Here is a 22663-nt window from a genome sequence, read left to right as displayed (position 1 = left end):
GCTTGGACTTCATAGAAAGTGTTACTGAAAACTTTTTGGGAGCCCAAAATGGGTCTTCCATTGCATTGCTGCAAAAAAGAAAATAAATAAATAATCATAATAATAATAATAATAATAATAAATTGAACCTTTATTTTTAAGAGTGTAGGTCTGGAGACTACATTAAAAATAAATCTGCTTTAAGACCCCATGAAATTCAGTTTTCTGATTGTCCTACACAGGATACACAAGATAGGACATTTGAAAGGGCTTGTGTCTTATTTTTAAACAGCCAATGAGCTTTAGTTTCATCATGTTACATCTAAAAAAAAGTTCTCAAAGCAAAAACACATGGACTAAAAGCCACAAACTCAAGTTTTGATTTTGTAGGGTCTTGAAAGGTTTGAGTAAAACAGCATATTTCCTCTTTTGGTCAGAAAGGTAGATCCCATGTGCAGCTAAAAAAAAGAAAAAAGTTTACTACATGAACCAAAAAATCCCTATGGAAAGAAAGTACAACACTGCAAACCCAGAGTGCATCGGGTGTCACTGCAAACTTTTAATTTTGGAAAACTGATCATTAAGATTTTAAATATTCAGACATAACATGCATCGTTAATACATGACAAATTCAACGACAAACTCAATCATCCAACCAAAAAAAAAAAAAAAAAAAAAAACGGCCTGTAAAATCCAGACATGTCACATAAAAATGTTGCAGTGGAGAGAAAGACTGAAGCGTCCTAATAAGGAAGTGGACACAATGAAGGCAAACCTATGAAGACTAGGTCAAGGTGAAATACTAGTCCAAATACAATTATATCTTGTCTATTTATCATAATTAAAATTAAATAAATAAATAAAAAATATATTGTCAGCCTACACTAATAAAACTATGTAGCACTGGGCTAAAAGTGGGCTAAAAGTGGTAAAACGTCATATAGATTAATGTAAATGTGCACTTTAAAGTAGAAAATTCCACATAAAGTCAGCATTACTCACACATAAACAGATCCCAGTTCTTTCAGGTGATCCAGAAATCATCCAGGCTCTTTGATCGGATACAGATGGAGTATGCTTCATACCGTGTGTAAAATTTTCAAAGAAACAGTAATATGGGAATAAAACTGACATCAGAGCCTGAGTAATGTTTAAATGTCTCCTAAATGGCCCATCAAATAAAATACAAACAATCCAAACTGTTTACTCATCTATCATGAGGCTCAGAGAGACAGAATACAGCAGACGGCTTAGGCAGTCATCTCAGGCTACTTTTAAATGTATGCGCCACGTTTTTAGAAATGCACTTTTTGTATTGCAATGGCCTCACGCATTTATATCGTTTTCTACAAAAAAAAAAGTGTCATATTTTTCAAGGTAAAATCAAAGTTTTCTTGAAGTCATTTGACATATGAGAACCTAAACAAACATTGCAGTGTTATAAATAGATCAAAATATCCAATAAGTTGATATAAAAAAAATGACTGACCTTGCCAAAGTGTGATATCATTTCCTGTTTTTCTTGTCATTTAACAACAAAATGGCTTCCTTGCATGTTGCTTTTACCTTACTAGCCTCTGCTGGTAGACACTGTAACTACAATCAGCCAATCAACGAACGTTGTCATGATGTCATTTGAGTGAAGTTCGACAGTGAAGCATTGGAAATTGAGATGAATGGGAATGCTCTCAAGGTATTGTACACCTCTTTGGTACAACATGACTTAATACCAACATAGTAATACTTTATTTTTTCAACTTTTAATGGACAAAAAGCAAAATCTTTAAGAAGCATCTGCTTTAGTTTATAGTTAATTTGCAAATAGCTTATGAAAACACTGCTTCCTTCTTCCTTCAACTAAGTCTTGTATACTTACTGCATTGCTAGTTTTTGAAACAGTACAGGAGACCATATGCAGCCAAAAACATTTGAGATTGCGGTATAGAAGCCTTATCCTATACCACAATCCTTGATGGGTTGTTTTTAAGCCAAAATGGAAACGGAAAGCACTACTTCAGCCAAATATAAAATGTCATACAGACAAGACTGAACATATCCATATGGTATAATACAGCAGAAAGTAGCTACTGAAGGGATCAAAGATGGAGGATAAGTCTAACACCCAATAAAAGCCTCCAGCCATAGTATCTATAGCAACAGACTTCACAATCCAGGATACAGCAGATATTCAAAAGGACAATACAGACTTAGAGGATTATCATTGGACTTCCTTAGAGGCGATGGTAAAAGCACAAATGGACAGATTGCCATGTCTGTTCTCCTTGGGTACCACCCCAAAGAAGGCACATGACCCTAATATTGAGTTGACACAAAGGTCAAAAGTCACCACCTTACTGCATCATAGACTTGAGAGTGCCATAATAAATCTAGTGTCACATGGAGTTTTTCACTAGTTTTAAGACCAAATACACTTATAGTCAATCAATTGAAACACGTCATGATATCTTAGGCAGTGTTTAGTCTAGCAGGAGAAATAGGTTCCCATGTACCCGTTTGGCATTTTTTTGTAACCTGTTTTTTGGGACCCTAATGGTGTCTAGTTAAGAAATTTTGATGTTGCCGAGGTCAACTTATGTCCCAATGGTGTTCGTTTGGCGGCCATCTTGAATAGCGAATAGCGGGCAATATCTCATATATTCATATCTCCTGAACCACACAACATACAAAGACAAATGAACCCACTTTTTCATTTAATTCTGACACCAGGAATCAAATGGAAAGGTCATTGACATGGTACAACCACTCTTTATTGGTGAAGAACAGGCAAATAACACATTTTAGGCTCAAAATTATGTAACTTTTGCTAACATTGAAACGGATTTTGGCGAGTGATAGCTCAGAGAGAAAGGATTTTGTAAAAACATATGGGTTACCACATTTGAAGAGGCTGGCAGGCTCTGTAATAACATACCTCACAATGGGGTGTAAGTTGTACCCCTGAGGGAGAAGAGGTGCCCAAAATTGCCCCAAAGACATACTATGGTGAAGGGAGGACCCATGAAACAGGGATTGCGCATACGTGTTTATTCTACTATGTAACTTGAATAGGAATTTTGTAATGAACATAACTCTGGCTTACAGTGTCATAGAGACAGGGGGTGGTCTCTCAGGATCACCATGAAGCTATCAAGCCACGCCCTAGCAACCACTGTAAAGTACCCTAGCAACAAGTTCCATTGACTTCCACTGAAAGGGATATCTTTGGATAGAAGTGTCATAGAAACATGTGGGTGGGCTCATTTGACTCGGGGCAGTAAACAGCCAATCACAAATTCCCTTCAACACTTCCTAGCCATGCCCTAGTAACCATTGTCGAGCATCCTAGTAACCAAAACCCAAGCAGGTATATCTTCAAAATCGAATGTCATAGAGGGATTGCAGTTGGTTTATATCATTCATACTGACAAGATGCCTGTGGAGTATCATCATTGGCAGCTATCAAGCCAGTCCCTAGCAACCAAACAGTACCCTAGCAACCATTTAGCATGACATATATCTCTGCATCAGAACATCGTAGGGACATGGTGTTTGGCTCCTTTGACAAATTTTAGCAAACAGGACTTTTGAGAACTACAGGACATTAGGACAGTCTGAGGAGGCTACAGCTGTGTTCGGTCAGAAATACAGCATCAACACCTTCGATCTGGTCGCCTGCATGAAGAATCTGCCACTTGTCTTGAAGTTCTGGGAGAAGTACAAGCACCACCTAGTCCTCCCAGGGCAGTTCCATACTGCCATGAACTACCTCAGCATGATCAATAACCTTAAGTGCCATGGTTCAGGCTATATTGAGATCGTTCTTGAGGCTCAGCTGGTCACAAGTGGCTGTCTGAAGATTGTGCTCCAAGGCCCTCTTCTGCCTCAAGACCGTCTGTGAAACACTAGAGTGGCTGCTGCTGGAGCGTTTCATTGAGGAGGAGGGTGTCCAGCTCACTCAGAATAGAACCTCAACCTTTCTCTTCAAGATGACTCCACCCTTAACATCATCAGGTATTATCTGGAGTATCAAGACACATATTTTTATCAAGACAGAAATAAAAACTGTGCCGCTGCTCAGAGAACGACAGGACAGAGATCTGTTTGGGTTCATTCTCCGTCGCGGACATAAATATGGGGAATACCATCAGCTTGTTCAAGAGCTAAAGCTAGTTGCGTCAGAGCCGTTGAAATACTGTTGAATGTTTTTCAACCGCTCTTGTTGCTTTCAAATAAAACAGTTGCCATGACAACTTGCTACTGTAAACAGAAGCTGGCAATGCTTGCCCCGCCTCCAAGGTCTTCTGATTGGTCCGCTGTTTTGGTACTGACATTGATGAGCGGTGCTGCGTGTAAAAGTTGAAATTATTTTAACTTGACACAGCGTCTTAAAAACATGTCTCTCACGTGCAAAACACAGCAAAAGACCCGAGACACGAGCGCAACGGTCATACACGACCATCTAGCGCATGTTTACATAGAAAAACAATGGAAAACTAGCGCACTGGAATGGAAAAACACGTTCTGGGTGATCTCGTCACGCTCCCATTGAAACCAATTGGATAAATACGCTAGCCTCGTGAAAAAACGCTTTGGTGGAAACAAGGCCTTAAGAGGGTCGCACACCAGACGTGCAGCTCGGCGCCGTGTCTTTTAAATTCGAACACATTATTCTCTATGAGTGTACACACACTGGCGGTGCCTTTCGGTGTCTGTCCGCAGCGCCCAGCTACAGCTAAGGACCTTGTTCAAAATTCTGCCGTGCCATAGAACACCATTTACATAGTTTTACATTAAATGTACATTTATTTGTCTCAAATCGTCGTTAATGTAGCCTATATACTGACTTCACCCTGTGCTGCAATATACATTTAGTTTTACATTCATTCACAGAAACCAGCTGCTTGAATGAAAACTGCTGATGTTGTTGGATTTTCAGGTGATATTCTCAATTCATTCAGTTAACGGATGCTCTGAGGTTAAGTGAATTCAGACTGCAGACTTAGCAATGATTGTATTTAATTGTACAGTACAATCATAACATAGTACAGGCATTATCTTAATTTCATAATGTCCTTAAACATAACAATATTGCTGGCCATAAACTGAGAAAGTGCGCATCCGGTGTGCGACCCCCTTTAGGCTGTGCCTGAAATCGTCCCCTATACCCTTAAATAAGACACTATTTAAGGGGACAGCCATTTGTAGTGGTGTCCGAAAACATAGTGGACGTTATCGAGTACACTCATTCAATCCCACAATGCACCGCAATAACGAGTGTACAACCAATGTACACTCAATGGGTAGAGAACACCCATAATGCACTGTGAGAGTCGAATGAATTCCTTTTAATTATGTCTGACCAGAATTTCCAAAGCGCTGGTCCATTGTGGCTACAGCATAATATCATACAGGTATAAATTCAATTTAATTGATTATTAAATTGTTTATTTAAGGTTTATACATGCTAGTTTCCATGGTAGAGTCCAAGATTAATCTTTTCATTGCTAATGGAGCAGCCAGTTTCCTATGTTTCAAATGATTATTAAACAGCAAGCACAAACTATGCAAAAGTGGCAACTCTTCCGGCGCACTCAGTGTCTGAATTTACTCAATCATTTTCATTCACTCCATCAAGTGGACTATATAAGTGGAGTAATGTAGGGAATAGTGAATGAGGGTATAGGGGGCCATTTAGAACACAGCATTAGCGTTGATTTAATTATTCATTTAATATTCATTTATTTCTGTATTTTATGTTTACTATTCAATATAACTCCAGTCTCCACATCATAGAAGGAAACCTACATCCCTTTAAGTCTTCAAATTTATATTTCTGTCGTGTAAGGTGTTGTTTATGTCTTGTAAGTCTTGGAGAATGCTTTCAACCCTTTGTATCAAGATTTACTCCAGGTAGAAAGCTCAACAAATGCATTGCACCACAAGTTGCGCTTTTGGTCTCTATGGCAACAAACTGCTGCTGCTTTCTCCACATTCCAGTCCTGAAGTGCCTCCATCACCTCATGATTAACAACATTTGTTCCACAATACAAATGCACTTTTTACTGAATATGTTGCTGCTGCATCTTAAATAGGTGTCAATAATCTCACTTTCAGAGACAGACGTAGTACGAGAGGTATCAGTTTTGCACTGACGTGTTGTTAACTCTTTTTCTCCTAACATTTCTTACTCTTATTTCACACAAAGAAATTACCTTTATGGGTACAACACTGGGGCATAACCCTTAAAGGACATCTTTGTACCTTATTTACCCCTATAAGGTATATACTTTACATCTACAATATTTGGTGAAAATGTTCTTATTGAGATCACGGCATCTTTACAAATCTGAGCACATTTTGAAAATAGAAAATTAATATAGATGGTATATCTCCGATCATTTGGTTTTAAAAAAATATGAAAAAATCTTTAGTTTAATTGAGATCTCTGACGTTTGATTATGCAAAGCATCTTTGCAAATCTGAGCATAGTTTGAAAAACATACTTGAGTAAAAGTACAGATACCTTATAGAGAGAATGACTACATTAAAAGACACAAGTCACCAATTCCAATACGACTTGAGTAAAAGTCCTGAAATATCTGATTTTAACAGTACTTAAGTATTTTACTCGTACTGAATGTAGGCTCAAAGATGCAGTAGTCCTAAAGGTCCTTTCACACTGGACGCGATTTTGACTCACGAATAATTTGCGCGATGGTTTTATTTTTTTGATCAGCTGTTTGTGTAATGAGTGCTTCCACACCGAACGCGAATGTGCTGCGGCGAAAAAACGGCTTTTATTTTTTTCGCTTCAATGTCGATTTTTTTTTTTTTTTACTTTTGCGGCGACAGAAAAGGCTTCAGCCAATCGCATACTACAAGGACAATGATTGTGTGGCGTAGCATTGCCAACCAACTCGGTTATCACGACTGTGAGTATGTTGTGTGATAGTTTTCGTCTTTGTATAGTCCTGTGCTGTGTTGGCTAGAAGGCTAAACTACATTTGGCATAGAAAGCTAATCGTCAAAGATAGAGATAGAGACCGTGTTTACGCAGCTCATGTGTTGGGTTTTGACGCGAACTATTCGCTTTTTCGTTACGCATCCGGTGTGAAAGGGCCTTAAGAACACCTAAGAAACATGCCAGTGAAAAACAAGAAACAGTTGATTTGTTAGGAGAGGAAACGCATGTTTATCTTCTAAAATCAAAATAAAACTGAACTTTTCAATTAATCAAGGTCGACACAACAGCCTCTTAAATGTCTACAAACAGATGGGTGCTTATGAAACACTGCATGAAACACTGTGTGAATCTTTTGCTTTGTACCAGTGATTCGGAGTGTGTGTCAAACTGCCAGTCACGCGATTTCAGTAAATGAGGCTTTGTGACGTCAAAATGTCACATAGCATCGTTTTTATCCGGTCTCTAATCGATTTTATACATTTGTAGACATTTTTTGTTGAGACATTAGTATAATAAAAAAAGGAAAAATTTAAATTAATAGTCTCTCATTGGCCTGGTTAACCAAGCTCCCCATTAAAAAAAAAAAGAACAATTTAATAACGACAATTAAAAAAAAACATTATAACGACACTTCATATTATTTGTTAATTGCATTTAAAAGATTACATTTTCAATAAAACATTTGCAATTGGTTTGTAAAATTGTTTTTCCTACATGTATGGGCTGAATTTTTGATGCACTTACACCATTCTGACCAGCAGAACATTTTGTGAAACAATCGGTTCAATTGATTCAAAGTTTCAAAAAGTTTTGTTTCTCCCATCACTTAAGGTGTGTTCGACATCGGCTGCGGCTGGATGTAACCGATCAGCGAGAGTAGCCGCGTGCAGGCGGGGAGGAGCTGCAAACGGAGACATGAAGTCGGACACTTTCTGGTTCCCGTAGTGACCGCTCACGTGGTGTTTGCATACTTTACCACAGCTGAAGTGAAATAAATGCAATATTTGCCTAATAATGCACAGATGTTTCAGAGACATTTTCATTCAATACTTTATGTACTGCTTCATACAGCGTCTGTTTGAACAAGAATAAAGTTCAACATAAGCTACTATCAATGAAGTGGAGTCTACGTTTTTTAATCAGTTTTAATTTGATAAACATGACACAATATAGCATCGCAACTACATGGAAAGAGTGTTTACTGTAATAAAAAACTGATTTGTGAGCTTTAGAGGAACTAAAGGTGTTCGAATAAACACGAAACACACGTGATCGTTGTCATGCGGTGAATCCGGCCAATCGTAGAACAGCTGTGTCGTCATCAGCCCTCGTGCAGCCGCTCTTGAGAAGCTGCGCTGGCTGAGTTCTCCGGCTACTCTCAAATCGCTCTCGCGGTACTTTGATGGCATACGTCACAGTCACATAGCGTCGGTGCTGCATCAAGTCGGACAAAATTTCTAACCGGCATGCACTGCTTCAAGTCAGCCGCCGATCGGTCTGCGCAGAGCTGCATGAAGTCGAACAAGCCTTTACTCTCAAGTCTCAGTTAAACTCAAGTGCTCAAAAAGAGCATAAGTAAACCAATGTCCTTTAAAAAGGTCTCCAATGTATTAATAAAATAATGTTAAATAAAATGAAATAGTCAAAGCCTACTTGTCCTGGACATGCTGGTTTTGGCCTCATCACCAGGTGCATTCATGTCCTCAAATCATATATGAAACACCTGAGATTCACAACTACCTGCTAATGACAGTAAAGTTGACAAGTTTGGGTGGGTACACAATATGTAGTTCCTTCAATGCCCCTGTAGATGGCGATATCACTTATTTTTGTAGCAGAAATAAACTGCTGCAGAAAACGTTAGGTGCCATGCAAAATGTAACAAATAATTGTATTACTCATCACAAATGTATTGGGAGTAACGTGTACATATATTTATTAAAAATGTACTCAAGTAGAGAGTAAAAGTTGCTAATATCTTTGACACTCAGTAAAACCACAAAGAAGCCAAAAAGATACTTAAGTACGGTAATTAATTAGGCTACGTTTCCTCAAATACTTTACACCACTAAATACTGTATATCTCAGATTTTTGTTTTTAAAAGAATTTGATTAAAAATGTCTGAGTTCATATTGAGATCTCTGGCCTTTGATTGCACAAGGCATCTTTGCAAACGTGAGCACAGTTTGAGACATTACTGAGATCTCTTCTGAAACTCTAAAGGAGAACAATGAGATTGCTATTGACTTTTTTTTTTCCAGGAGAAAAAGCAAGAGACTCTCCAATTGATTGCCATGCTGTCTAGGAGAAACGATTGAGACGTTAAAGCAATCTCTTTTGTGATTTATTGGGAGAATTCTCTCTGCACTGCTTCATTCAGTATGTGTCATAATCGCAGAAGCTTGTGACCTCCCACACAAAACTGCTAAAGTGTGACTACATTTTCCTGTGGCTACAGAAAAAAAAAAAAAAAAAAAACGGTACTTGAGATCAATCACTGCAACAAATCTCAATGGTCTTCGCTCTCCAGAACCATATGGCCCCGCCAAGATTTCTGTATGTGAGCTGAATGGAAACAATGTTCTGTGCAAATAAATGACAGAATTGTTCTAGTGGGGCAGTGGAACACAAAGTGGGAGTTTGAGACAGCAAGACGTAGGATTAATTAGCACACGCAGGCTAACGTGCCGATAATTAGTTTGTATGTGGCGGATTCTGTTAAGACTGAGCTCCGACTGAAAGCCCTTGGGAAGCATGAGTCATTCCCCGCAGGAGGCTGAGGAAAACATCACTCAGGACCCTTTTACATCGCTCGTGCCATTATGAGACTAAAGAGTATGTTGCTAGTGGTAACAGCCCTTTTGATGAAATTCCTTATGATGATATTATGAGAATTGATCTGACATTTAAAGTAAGCATGGAAATTCTTATTAAAAAATCTGCACACACATAAAAATAATTTCTGCAATTCAAAGTGACACTAAATACAACATAAAGACGATGTGAAGGCTTTTCAGGTTGTTTTTTTCTGTGCGAATGGGTTTGATTGCTTTTGACTGAACATTTGATTTAGGGAAAATAATATTTTACTAAAAAGATCAAAATTAAATAAATGTAGCTGTTGATTATTGAATTTGAAAACACATAATAACATCATTTAAGCACACTTTTTTAATAATAGACTTTGAAAAATCTTAATAGACTTTGAAATTTAATTAAAAAGCGGGATTACTTTTCAGAGGACTTCTCAGTCTTTTTTTATTCTTTTTTATTTTAATGTCTCAGTTGTTTGCCCTAGACAGCAAAATGAGAGCAAATGGAGACCTTTACCTTTTAGCGCAATTTTCCACCGGACAAAATTGCGATTGTTAACTCATGATTTCTGTTCTGTCTGTGCGCACCAATCTTGCACTTCTATCTACTCCTCAACCAGACCACCTAGAGACTTCGGGTTTTCGGCATTATGTTAAGGAAGGTCTAATCTCGGGAACGCACAAAAAAAATCCAGGAAAAGATTTACTATCTCTTAGTGTTGTGATCCCATGACGTGAGAAAATTGCGCTAAAACACTCACTGAGTTTTTATTACTTGTTTCAAGTGTACAGATTTTTCTCCTTTAGAGTTTCATTCACAACAATGGCTCAAATTGTGCTCATATGTTCCAAGAGACTTCTCAATATGAACTCAAACAGTTTCATAATATTTAGATCATGTTAACTACAGTAAAACCCACACATTGCACCTCACTACGATGGTAAAAATTAACTATGTTGCTTCTATGGTATTTGTTATGAAAAACAGTAAAGACATTTAGTATAATACAAATGCACAAAAACTGCTATATCTTAATAACAAAAATACTGTAATATTCCATTAGTCCACAGCATGATTTATGTAGTGCAAAAACATTATATTAAACATTTATTGATTTTTTTTTTTCTAATTTTATCAAGAAAAATATTTTTGTAGTTCATGGCTTTTTTTGTGAGTCCATTTTAGAGTATTTTCAGACTTCAGGAAATTTGCTTGCAGGGTATTATTGCTTGCAGGGTATTATTCAATTATTATTTTTGTGTTCCACAGAAGAAATAAAAGTCATTACGGATTTGGAACAGTAGAGGGTGAGTAAATTATTTTCATATTTTGTTGATCTATTCCCTTAAGTCTCATGAGATGTAAACAAGACAACTTTGAGCAATACAATTTTCCTCTGGGTTGGGTAAATTCACACTCTCTTTTCTTTCTCATCTCTCTCATCTCTCATCTCTCTCTCTCTCTCTCTCTCTCTCTCTCTCTCTCTCTCTCTCTCTCTCTCTCTCTCTCTCTCTCTCTCTCTCTCTCTCTCTCTCTCTCTCTCTCTCTCTCTCTCTCTCTCTCTCTCTCTCTCTCTCTCTCTCTCTCTCTCTCTCTCTCTCTCTCTCTCTCTCTCTCTCTCTCTCTCTCTCTCTCTCTCTCTCTCTCTCTCTCTCTCACCGATCAGGTTGGGTTAGTGACATTGAAAATTACTGCAGTACCACCAAGCCTGGTGTTCTTTTATTCTTCACAGACATGTCAAAAAACACTTACATTTAGCTCTGACAATTCGAGATGATGTCACGGAAATAATGAGAATCCAAAATCTGTCGCATTCAGTTGCTAATGACTTTGTTTGTTTGTTTCCAGAGCCAACCATAGCAGTTTTGTTCCGATCTAAAACTGATAAAGCAATTCTAATTTAACCTTATAGCCTCACGCTGTGATTCATGTTGCTATAGCAACCATCATATATGAGCGTGGAGCGTGGATAGTGCTCATATCGAGAATGAATTTGTTTTTGTTTTCTATTCACTTCTGTTTCTTTTATCACTCACAGCCAGCTTTTTGTGCTTTACAGCTTTACATGAGTTATAAAATGATTGCAAGGCAGCCGATTGTTGTTTTTCAATTTTTGATCGGTGCTCTCAACATGAAGTGATATAGTATTGATGATATTGTTATGTGAATGTTCTTTCTATATTCTTCTACAATGGCACAAAAATGTCTCCAAAGCCTCTTTAGGAAAGCAAGGATTTGGTTGTTTGACGAAACCATTAGAGGCTTCGAGCATTTATTGATTGAATGCAAGAAAATAGTAATTGCATTGCTACATTTTCATTTCCAGGCAAATTTAAGTCTGGCAGCCTTATTTAGACAGTCAACATCAAGTTAATATAAAACAAAGTAAAAGAGGTAAAATAAAAAAGAAGAAGAGAGGGAGAGATTAATCAAGCAAGGACAAATCACGGTCTAAACTGCTCTCAGAACATTTCTCAGATGACTGGATGGCTTCTAAATATGGATGCAGATAACCATCGTACAGGGTGCACATATGGTGCCAAGCTCTGGTATTCCAGTCCACTAAACTAATTGTTGAGCTGCCAGCTGAAGCCCTGTTCACACTGACAGCAGTTCCAGCTCTGGAGGTTTGTGTGCTGTTGAAGGTGCTCATGCTGCGGGATACCCGAAAATCATTTTTTAACGCTTTTGAAAAATCTGAACACAAATAAGATAAAAAAAAATAAGATGTCATTCTGTTTTCTTGCAGCTAAAAATGTACATTATGTATGCAGAATAAAAGGTTTGGGGTCAGTAAGATTCTTTTACTTACAGTATGATTAATTATGATTATTTTATGTTTCTGAAAAAAGTCTCTCACCAAGGCTGCATATTTACAGCAAAAACAACAATTTATGAAATATTATTTCAACTTAAAATAACTTTTCTATTTTAATAAATTACTTTTTTAAATGTAATTTATTTTTGTGATGCAAAGCTGAATGATTTTCAGCATCATTACTCCAGTCTTCAGTGTCACACGATCCTCCAGAAAGCATTCTAATATGATGATTTTCTGCTTAAGATACATTTCTTATTATTATCAATGCTGAAAACAGCTGTGCTGTTTAATATTTATGTGGAAACAGTGATATATTTGTTGAGGATTATTTTATGAATAGAAATTTCAAAAGAACCGCATTTATTTATTTGAAATTTATTTATTTTTTCATTAATGTCAATTTTGAACAATTCAATATATTCTATTTGATTTTTTAAATAATTTATTTTAGAAAAACAAAATAAAGTCTTTCTGACCCCAAACTTTTGAGTGATAGTATATACACTGAAAAAAAATGATTTGTTGAATTTAATAACATTTTTTATGGTAAGTGGTCGCACACAATTGATTTTAGCTACATTTAAACAAATGCATTAAGTTGAACTAAAATTGATTAAGTTCAACTTAATGCATTTGTTTACATGTAGCTAAAATCAATTGTGTGCAACCACTTACCATACATTTTTTTAGTGTTTTTTCACTATTTTCAATATTTTGTATCAATATTTTCTATATTGTATTATATTATATGTGTGAAGAGATAAATCCCATTGAAAATACCTTTCTGTCACTTTGCTGCAAGTTGCTGTCAGTGTAAACACAGGCTTAACTCAAAAAATATTGTGAATTACTTTTTTTTTGCATGGAACACAAAGGGAGAAGTTTAGCTAAATGTTCAAACTGCTCTTTCCCCACAATGAAAGTGGATTGTGAACAAGGACAGCTGTGATCACAAGCATTCATTTTTGGAAATACATAACGGTGAGTACATTATGACAGAACCTTCATTTTTGAGTGAACTATCATTTTAATTAAAAGTGCACTATAACCCAAACATGGTTTTGTTGCTTTAGGAAACACACAAGTGACAAAAGTAAATGGCTTTCAAGTAAATCACAGACATACAGAGGAAGTGGATAAAATAAACTATAGCATTCATTCTCACCACATGCAAGAGTGTGTGTGTGGCTTATTTCTGACAAGAAGCAGAAACATACGCTCACTTCTGGCATGTGCACGGTCGCCTCTCTATTCTATTGACAACTACGAAACAACAGCAGATTAATAAGCTACATGTTCCCAAAACAAGCTAAAGCAACACAACAAAACAACCCAAAGCCTTTTTGCTCGCAGGATGCCGGTCTGTTTGTTAACATCTGCCAATTTCTGGACAGCTTGAAATGAATTCAGATCCAGAGAAAAGGAAACACTCAGTTGCCAGGAGACATCACCAGAATGTTTTAGCAAATGCTGGAGAGGTGGTACGAGGCCTGAGACAGGAACCTGTTGACAGGAGGCCCACACGACACAATGCAGAAATATCTGGAATGTCTATTGTGCAGATATCACATTTTCTTTCTCACATAAGCAGCTAGTTTCAAAGTACACAGTATAATGCTCAAAACACTGAAAGTTGCGCTTATAGGCTCATTCTGTTTTAAAATAACTGATATACTTAGCCATAATCATTTTCCACTTGCTATTGCAAGTCACAAGCAGACTGTATTAAGGGCGGGGCATTTTTATTCTAGAGAGCATTTGATTGGACAAAAAGTTGTAGTACAAGTCATAATTTTTTAAAATATTTTTCCCAAATGAGAAAGACTCACATTTGACATGCACATACATGCTTAGGGCCAGATTTACTAAAAGCTTGCACCAGCGCAAACTCACTTTTGGCGTTAAAAAAATTATGCAAAGCGTGGACACTTTTGCAGCTGACCTGTAGGAGTTTCCCTTTCCAGACGCAAAATACATAGGAGGAGAGTAAATTAATTTAAAGAAATTGAAATTAATCACGCAAGGTGATCACGCAAGGTGATTTACTAAGGTTTGCGCTCGTCAATTTACTGGTATTTAACGCCCAATAAACCAGACACTAATTTTCGCTGGTCTTAGTAGATTGCGTTGGTCATTATGGAAATGATCCGGCTGCGTCTGCGTCTGCATCCCATCTGCGCTTTTTTGGAATTGCGCTAATTCACCCTGTTTATTAAATCTGGCCCTAAATGTTCATTTTGTCAAATAGATGACCTCAGAACTAACAGACATGAGCTAAAGTTTGTTCTTATGAGTTTTTAAGTCAACATATAAATATAAAAAAATGGATATGTTGGCCAATTTCATATTTTTTTCCTCTTTTTTACTTAAAAAAGTCAACTTTACTAGATAAAGTTGCCCATCCCTTATATGTAGGCCTAGTATGAGATTTTCCCCTTACCTGTTGGGGCAGAGCATGGGAATTTCTGATTCGCTTCCCCATGTTAATCGATAATTCGCCGATTAGAGTATATAAGTGCTCCGGGTTATATTTGGAGTAGACACTCACTCCCTGTGGGATAGTTTCTCCCACGAGTGGCTCGTGACCAGGATGTAGCATCTTCCTGACTTCTTTCTCATTTGTTTCTTTCATATCATGTAGTTTAAAGTTTTTGTCGTAAATTTGTTTTCCTTTATTATGCCGTTAGACTTATGTTTATTATTATGTATGGTTGTTAAATGAAATAAAACAGCTTGCATTCATTAGATGTCGGTGTCTGATCACTCTTTTATGTTGTGGGTTTAAACAAGTGGGCTGGAACAAAAATAATTGTATATGTATGTATATATATGGCTTGTAGCACCATTCAACAAAACAATAAATGTAATTTATTGACATTAGGTTTGTAATTAATGCTTTATATTTCTCATATTTTATTCTTCATATTTTATGTCTCAGAAAAGTTTTGTCCCACAAGCCTGTTGTTTTATACACTGTCTTTAAACTTCAACAGCTAATGACACAACACAGTGGCTACTCTACACTCGTTATATTATGCTCTATTCTTTTCTATTGTGTTTTCAGAGAAAGAGCGCCAACACAATGCCGCCTCTTACATGAACAACCTGTGCACAGCTCCTCACACTTTTATATTCACTCAACACCCTTATGGACTGTGTTGCTCTAATGTAAAGGTCAGTGCAAGAAAGCTTTTGGTGTCTCTGAAGTGGTTTCGCTGTAGCTGAAACCATGAATAGTCTGTGCATTTGAATTTACGAGTAAATAACTCAATGCCACGTTAAAATAATGGCAACTTTGCCATAGTCATTAAAGCATAAAGATTCCAAAGGGAGTTGGAAAAAAACTAAAAAACATTTTGGGTTCCTCAAAGAGCCTTTCAGAAAACAGTTCTTAAAAGAACCATTTTTCTCACTACGAAGAACATTGTAATAATCTAAAGGAAAAAAAAATCACTATAAAGAACTACATTGCATATATGAATGTTTTCACTGAGCTTTGTTTTGGGACAGTTTAATGGGGGCCTCTAGTGGATACATTACTCACATCTTCTGAATTCCAAAAGATTTGTAAAAGGATCCTTTGCTTTAACAGCATCTGTAGAATTTAATTCATTATTGTTTAGAGACATTTAATCAATGAGACCACCATACATTATTCATAACAGCTTGCTGAACACTAAGTGCTTAAAGCACTGCTTATATAATTAGTTTGATTGATTATCTCCTGCATTATATGGTGTCACACGCTGTCAGTTCACATTCTAAGTTCACGCCACAAGACTAATTGTGGTTGAATATACATTTCACACTACAAAACAACCAATGGGATCTCATTAGTTGGATCTCATGAAAACATGTAAAAGTCACGTCATTTTAAAATGAAAATGAAAAGAATTTGAGATTTCTAAGAGAATTTAGAGAATTAGAGACAATTAAGATATTTTCCATTGTGACAGGCATACACTGCATTGACTGCAATACATCTGAACATTTTACTTTTGAGTTTTTACATGATGGTATGTTGGTCAAATATGTTTTAACCAGCATCAATTCCACAATGACATAAACAGTACTATGTCATATTTTTTCCACAACACATTGTTTAATTTTTTTTTTTTTTTTTTTTTAAATGAGAATTTAGGAGGAAATTGCATGAAAATAATATCAAAAAGTCACAGTGGTCCAAAATAATGCTTTGTTGTCTTCAAGTTAATTATAATTTCTTATTTTTTTTCTATTGATTTTGGGGTGAATTGTCACCTGAACTTGATCCTGACAGGTTTTGTGAGATTCACCCAATTACAGTGACTGTTTTCCATGTAAACCTCTCACACCTTCAGGACATGACTGATTTTGACACATGAATTACCAATCGACTCTTGTTTCCTGAGGTGAATACTGATGCAGAAATGTCGTTGTCCTCTCCACAGATTCTCTGAAGTACACATGATGTGGTCCGCCTAACTGATAGTGGAGAACTGTGCTTTGAAGGAAGGCCATTGTTAAGTAGCACCTCTCAGCGTGCATTACATAAATGTGGGGCTGTTACTGAGGGCAGGCGAGTGTTTAGCATCAGAGGCAGTAATGTGGGTGTGTGTGAGGGCCACTTCACCCGAACTAGACTGCTCTGATTGGCCTGCACACAAGAGCTTGACAGAGGTTTCCACATAGAGGAGGGCCAGTGAAGGCATCAGGGCCCTTCAAAGTCAGTAATGCTTTGTGTATGTATGTGTGTGAGAGAGAAAATGCATTGACACATGTTTTATTTATGCGCTGGGCTACATCTGTAGTACTTTGAACACTTTGGCAAATATTATTAATGCATGATTATTTAGCTACTATTCACTTAAGTACCATATTAAGTGAATAGTAGCTAAATAATCATGAATTAATAATATTGTGTATTAATGTGCATCTACTAAAGGAATTAGCATTGTTTGCAAGGCAGCAAAGGAATATTGTTAAAGTTTGAGGTAAGGGATTTAGCTTTGGTAAAAAATATTATTTTAAATAATATAATACATAAAAATGGTGCATTTGAATTTTAGGTGTGCGTCATCAGTGGCACAAGATATGTTTTTGCGTTTTAATGTATTTCTTAACCTATCCAGTTGATCCCACTTGATGCAGCGCTGCTGCGTTGTTTATTCAAAACATTGCCAAAATTCATGTGCTAGACAGAAATCTTTGAACATGTTCCTTTCCAAAACCAGAAGTGAGGCAGCATTGACAATAATTGAACTGAACAGAATGGACTATCGAATGGAAATGGAATGGACTATTGAATAAAATCTATTTTATCCGAAATAAACACATTTTTGTACATGTTAGAGTATTGTGCTATTAGCTTAGCAACATCAAACTATTTGAAATAATTTGTGAGTCAAGTCTCCATCTCAGGTTTTGAATGCTGCCTATGTAGGCAGTACACTATGTAGGCAGTAGGCAGCTCACTAGGTATTGAAACATTTCCTTTGTGGCAGTGAACTGCAACCAATCACAAATCATTATTTAAATAGATGTAAGAAAGCAGACCAATCATAATTCCGAATACGGCTACTATGACGTTGTCGTCGCTGTTGGTTACATTATGAATGCTAAGTGTTCTATCAATGCTCCATGAAAGTTTGAATAGTACAAAAGCACACCCAAGGCTAAAATTGTCCACAAAACAGTTCTGAATTAGTCTGTATGTTAAACGGTTCAGGCTGAATCAATAGCACAAGTTCAATACTTGGTGTCAGGGCTTTAGAACAAACCCAAACCAGAATGTTTTAGGAATATCAATACAGAGCTGCCATGAATGCATTGCGATAATCTCTTCAGCGTTCCATTCCAGAGCTGCCCCACTTCTGTAATCCGTACATCCGCATCAGACAGCGGGTGCAGTTTGAATTGTGTGGGCTGTCACACATGGAAATGGAAGAACACTTGTTCCTGGTTGATGTTTTGTCTGGATCGAGATGCTAAGCCATTTAGCAAAGCCTAATTACAGGGATGGTCTTCTTGAAGCACCATGTTCATTGGCACAGGTGAAAGCGCTGGGTTGTACTGTCAATATCTCTCCTGCTCCTTGATCAGCCCATTTAATCATGATTTCAGCTGCAACCTTCACGTTAGCACACCAGATCTTTACCCATTACACAACCCCCACACTATGGAGGTGGCAACGAAACCATTAGTGACCCAGCTGGAGTGATAAGATTGCGGTTCGATTCATCCAGCCGGCATCACCCGTCATGCATGAAATATTCCTCCAATGAATTGCTGTGACACAAATAGAGACCAACTTTGGACTTACCTTTGAGATGTGCTTTTGTACTTCTGCCTGTAAGACAAAAAAATGGAAGCACATTAGCTTGCATCCATAATGAGCACATGCCATGGGAGTAGGTTATTTTACGTGTGTAAAGTACATGACAAGAACAGCATTCTCTCTTTCCAGTTTGAACAAAGCCAGGATTCTCAAGGACATCTCACTTCCCCGCTACAGTGATAGTTATCGAATGGAGCTGCTGTTATCGGATGCGTTTTAGACTGACTGTTTGAAAATGTACAGCGCACTGGGGCGTATTGCAAATCAATCGCTAATACATTTGTTTATATTAAACAGCCGTAATAACTAATTTTGCTTTTGATTGTTTTTAATCCACCTAGAAGTTTCCAAAGAACAACTGTGAACTGGATGTTGAGCAGTAGGGCCGTTTCAACGCATCCCAAAACAACACTGTCTACCTAGGATGGGATGAATGGATGAGCACGATTGGTCTATAGGAATAGATCCAAAGAGGCTTGAATGAGCTTTGCAGGGAGGTGATGGAACTAGACTGGTTTAAATCCCGGGATCATCCATTCACTGATTCTGACTTTCTACAAATTTGCTTCTGTTATAGGTCACAGCGCCTGATTAGATTGCACCGATGCATTTAACATCAGACTAAAGGTTATTATGTTTTAGCAGTGACCAGAACAACAGAAAGTAATTTTTATGATGGAAAATAGGATAACAAGATTTTAGTCAAATTAAGCATACTGAATAAACAGAAGTATATAATTTGATTTTTGTTTTGAATAAGGTTTGCTAAAAGATTAATTATTTAATCATTATGGCAGAAAAATAAGCTGGAATATTAATGTAAAATTAATGTAACTCTCTGTATAACATGAACTACTGACACTTATGAATGTACAAACTATAGTGTTTGTGCTGGAACTTGGTTTTATGAATTGTATGAGTCTCTAAGAATGTATGCTTTTATTTCTGTTTTGAATATAAAGTTTGATAGATGATTTATTATTAATTATTGTGGCTGGAAAATAAGTTTGAATTCTTAGTTAACTTTGATGTTTCACAAATGACCCATTATTAATTATTTTTGCTGAAAAATAAGTTGGAATTTTTAGCTAACGTCAAATTTAAAATGTTAAATTAACATTAAATTTGCGTAATGTGCACAATATATTAGAGTTGGTGGTGAAATGCAAAATACGACGTCAACATTTATCATACTTCGTTTAAAATGAAATCCCAAAAGAATTATGTTTGGATAGTTTCACCATGAAATGACACAATCCAAACACAGCTGAGCCCAAACCCTACAAGACTGATTTGAATTAACCAAAACTGTCAGTAGATTTGCTTGATTAGGCTTGACAGTCTCATTAGTATTACATTCACACACTTGCTGCCCCAAGAGTCAAGATTCACCCACTCCCAGCATCATAGCGCACAGTCAACACAACCATACTGCTCATAAACAGCTCTGTCATTCTCCCTCTCGGGAATCAAACCAGATTTTCCAGTCATGCTGATGAAAGAGTATGAAACAAGAAGCACTTACATTCCTTTCAGCCTAATCCACATCTTCTCCGTCTGGTCGCACTTGGAGTACTTCAAGGAGTTCTCCAGCCCGTCCGTGTCGTTGGCCAGAGACTCCATGGTTTGCACGAATGCACGAGCGTGTGGAGTGTTCTAAGACGCAGAGGGATACGCAGGTATGCGATTCAACACGTGTAGCGCAGAGCTCCGAGTCTTCAAAGCATCTCCGGCAGTTCGAGCGGCACACGTTTCCCAGAGGGTCCTGCTCTCAGCTCCAGAGTGCATCAGCCCGTTGGAGTGAGTGTCAGCGCACAGACCTGTCTCTCCACTACGCACTGAGGGAACGCTGTCACACACACACACACACACACGTCACACAAATGTCTCTCTCTCGCTCTCTCTCTCTCTCTCTCTCTCTCTCCCAATGTCCGGAAAAGCAGCAGTGTGCCTTGTGAGTATCTATCGCCCTCTCAGAATCTGTTCCCTCTTGCTCTTTCGCCCTGTTGTTTTCAGCCTTTCGATCAATCTATGATGGAGCTTGTCCTGTCTCCTCTTGACATCTCTAATCTCACGCATTTATACCACTGAAAATACACAAACACTCACAAGCCTTCACTATCACACTCGAAAGAAAAAGGGCACCTGTGTGCAACGCAAGTGTCACTCCTCGAATGGAATCCGTTGGCTGGAAACGGATCAGCGATTTCCCCCTCCTCTTCCACAGCCGGAGAAACGCAGAGGGAGAAGGAGAGAGAATGGTTTCCTCACATCCTCACCAGCATCATTATCCTGGCCACCAGGGGCCGAGATTCCCCTGCCGTTCACCAGCTTCCCCGAGACGTCGTTCTTCGGAAGAATCCATCATGAAGCTGTATTTTACAGAGACTTCCCTTCTGTTGGCAAGCTGAATGATAAGCTCCCTCGGCGGCATCTCCAGGTCCCGAGTTGGCGTTTTAATGAAATTAACCTGTGCACTATAGCATCCCGCGCTCGTCTCGCGCACGGCAGCCTAGTTTCAACACGCTGTAATCCTCTCATTCCAGCGCAGCTGCAAGAAGCAGCGCGCTGATAAAAATGTCACGATTGTTCATGAAATGTAAGGCGCTATTAGGCAGGCACACACTCAGAGAGACCGTGAAGGGTTTCGGAGAGGAGAACCAAATCAGCAAACATGCTCCAGTCCGAGACAGGGGCACTTTGCCTAATATAGCAGCACCCCTATATCTCGTTTCTGTAAATAAGAATGGAATGAAGATTGTGAGGGTTTTTTTTTTTTTTTGTGCTGTTGCAGCCAGGCATGGCTGATTTTCATTCATTAGAGGGAAGGGCACATCTCCTACGGAGCATCCGCGGCATGAATAGGCTGAATCTTAATGATCACTTCTTCTGGGTTACCGGTCTATTGGATTACACTCTGCAATGTAAAATAGCTTAATCATTGCTGCATTAGCATAGGAACAAAACTAATTCATCATTAGTTCATTTCATCACAGGAATTGCTTGAAATTAGTGCATTCTGAGAATGACAGACTATTTCTGGGCTCTGATTACACTAAATCTTTCTTTGTTTCAGGTAAAAGTGATTTTGATTGGTTGCTACATGCATGCCTTTTTCTGTAATAAGATAACCACATTTTGTTAAAATTGCATTAAGTGGAAAAACAGGCTCTCTACTCTATTTTTATTTTTTCCGTTTAATGAGATTTTACATTAGCATGTTGGTTGACAGTCGGGATTGTTGATTCAGCTATGTTTCATACAAAACAGTTCTGATGTATAGAAATGCATAAAATGGGACAACGTGTGTGTGTAAATAAAACATTCATATTCACTTTCTGCACTAAAATGGTGAAATACGTTACCATGGCAACACACTGCCATACAAATGGCTTTGGAGGGAATGATTACGGCTGTAAAAGAATGACTTGAAGGTCTCACGTAGAGACAGACAAACCGAGACAGAAAAGAGCGGCAACAAAGACTACAAATAAAAAGTGTGCTCGGTTATCTAGGTCCACTTATCCCGTATGATTGTCGTCATGATGATGGTGATTATCGACTGAAAAGAGCAAGTAGGACAAGAGTAAGAAGGTGCAGTTTGATTCAAAGCACGTCAGGGATGCTATTGTGCTCGTCAGCTACTGAACAATAAGTGAAGATTGCTCAGGCACGATCTAGACCTGTACAGTATGATCACCTAAGAGGTTCTGGTTGTGACAAACACTTCCAGGACCTCCTGACGTGTACTGCTGCGTTTTGTTAAGT

At 37.8% G+C, this 22663-nt stretch overlaps 1 protein-coding gene across 1 annotated transcript in view; it reads right to left on the bottom strand.

The window, feature by feature from the left end:
* pde1a (phosphodiesterase 1A, calmodulin-dependent) overlaps window positions 1-20743 on the bottom strand; it is a 70583-nt gene extending 49840 nt beyond the window's left edge. Inside the window, exons 1-2 of the mRNA XM_081368800.1 lie at window positions 20421-20743; window positions 18881-18907 (exon numbers count right to left, since the gene is read on the bottom strand). Of these exons, the coding sequence (XP_081224926.1) occupies window positions 18881-18907; window positions 20421-20518 (125 nt within the window). The 5' untranslated portion in view covers window positions 20519-20743. The remainder of the gene's footprint in view (window positions 1-18880; window positions 18908-20420) is intronic.
* Between the last annotated feature and the right edge of the window lie 1920 nt (window positions 20744-22663).

The sequence above is a fragment of the Scardinius erythrophthalmus genome (assembly GCF_964197995.2).
Source record: "Scardinius erythrophthalmus genome assembly, chromosome: 6".
NCBI lineage: Eukaryota > Metazoa > Chordata > Actinopteri > Cypriniformes > Leuciscidae > Scardinius > Scardinius erythrophthalmus.
This window is presented reverse-complemented; position numbering and strand designations above follow the sequence as displayed.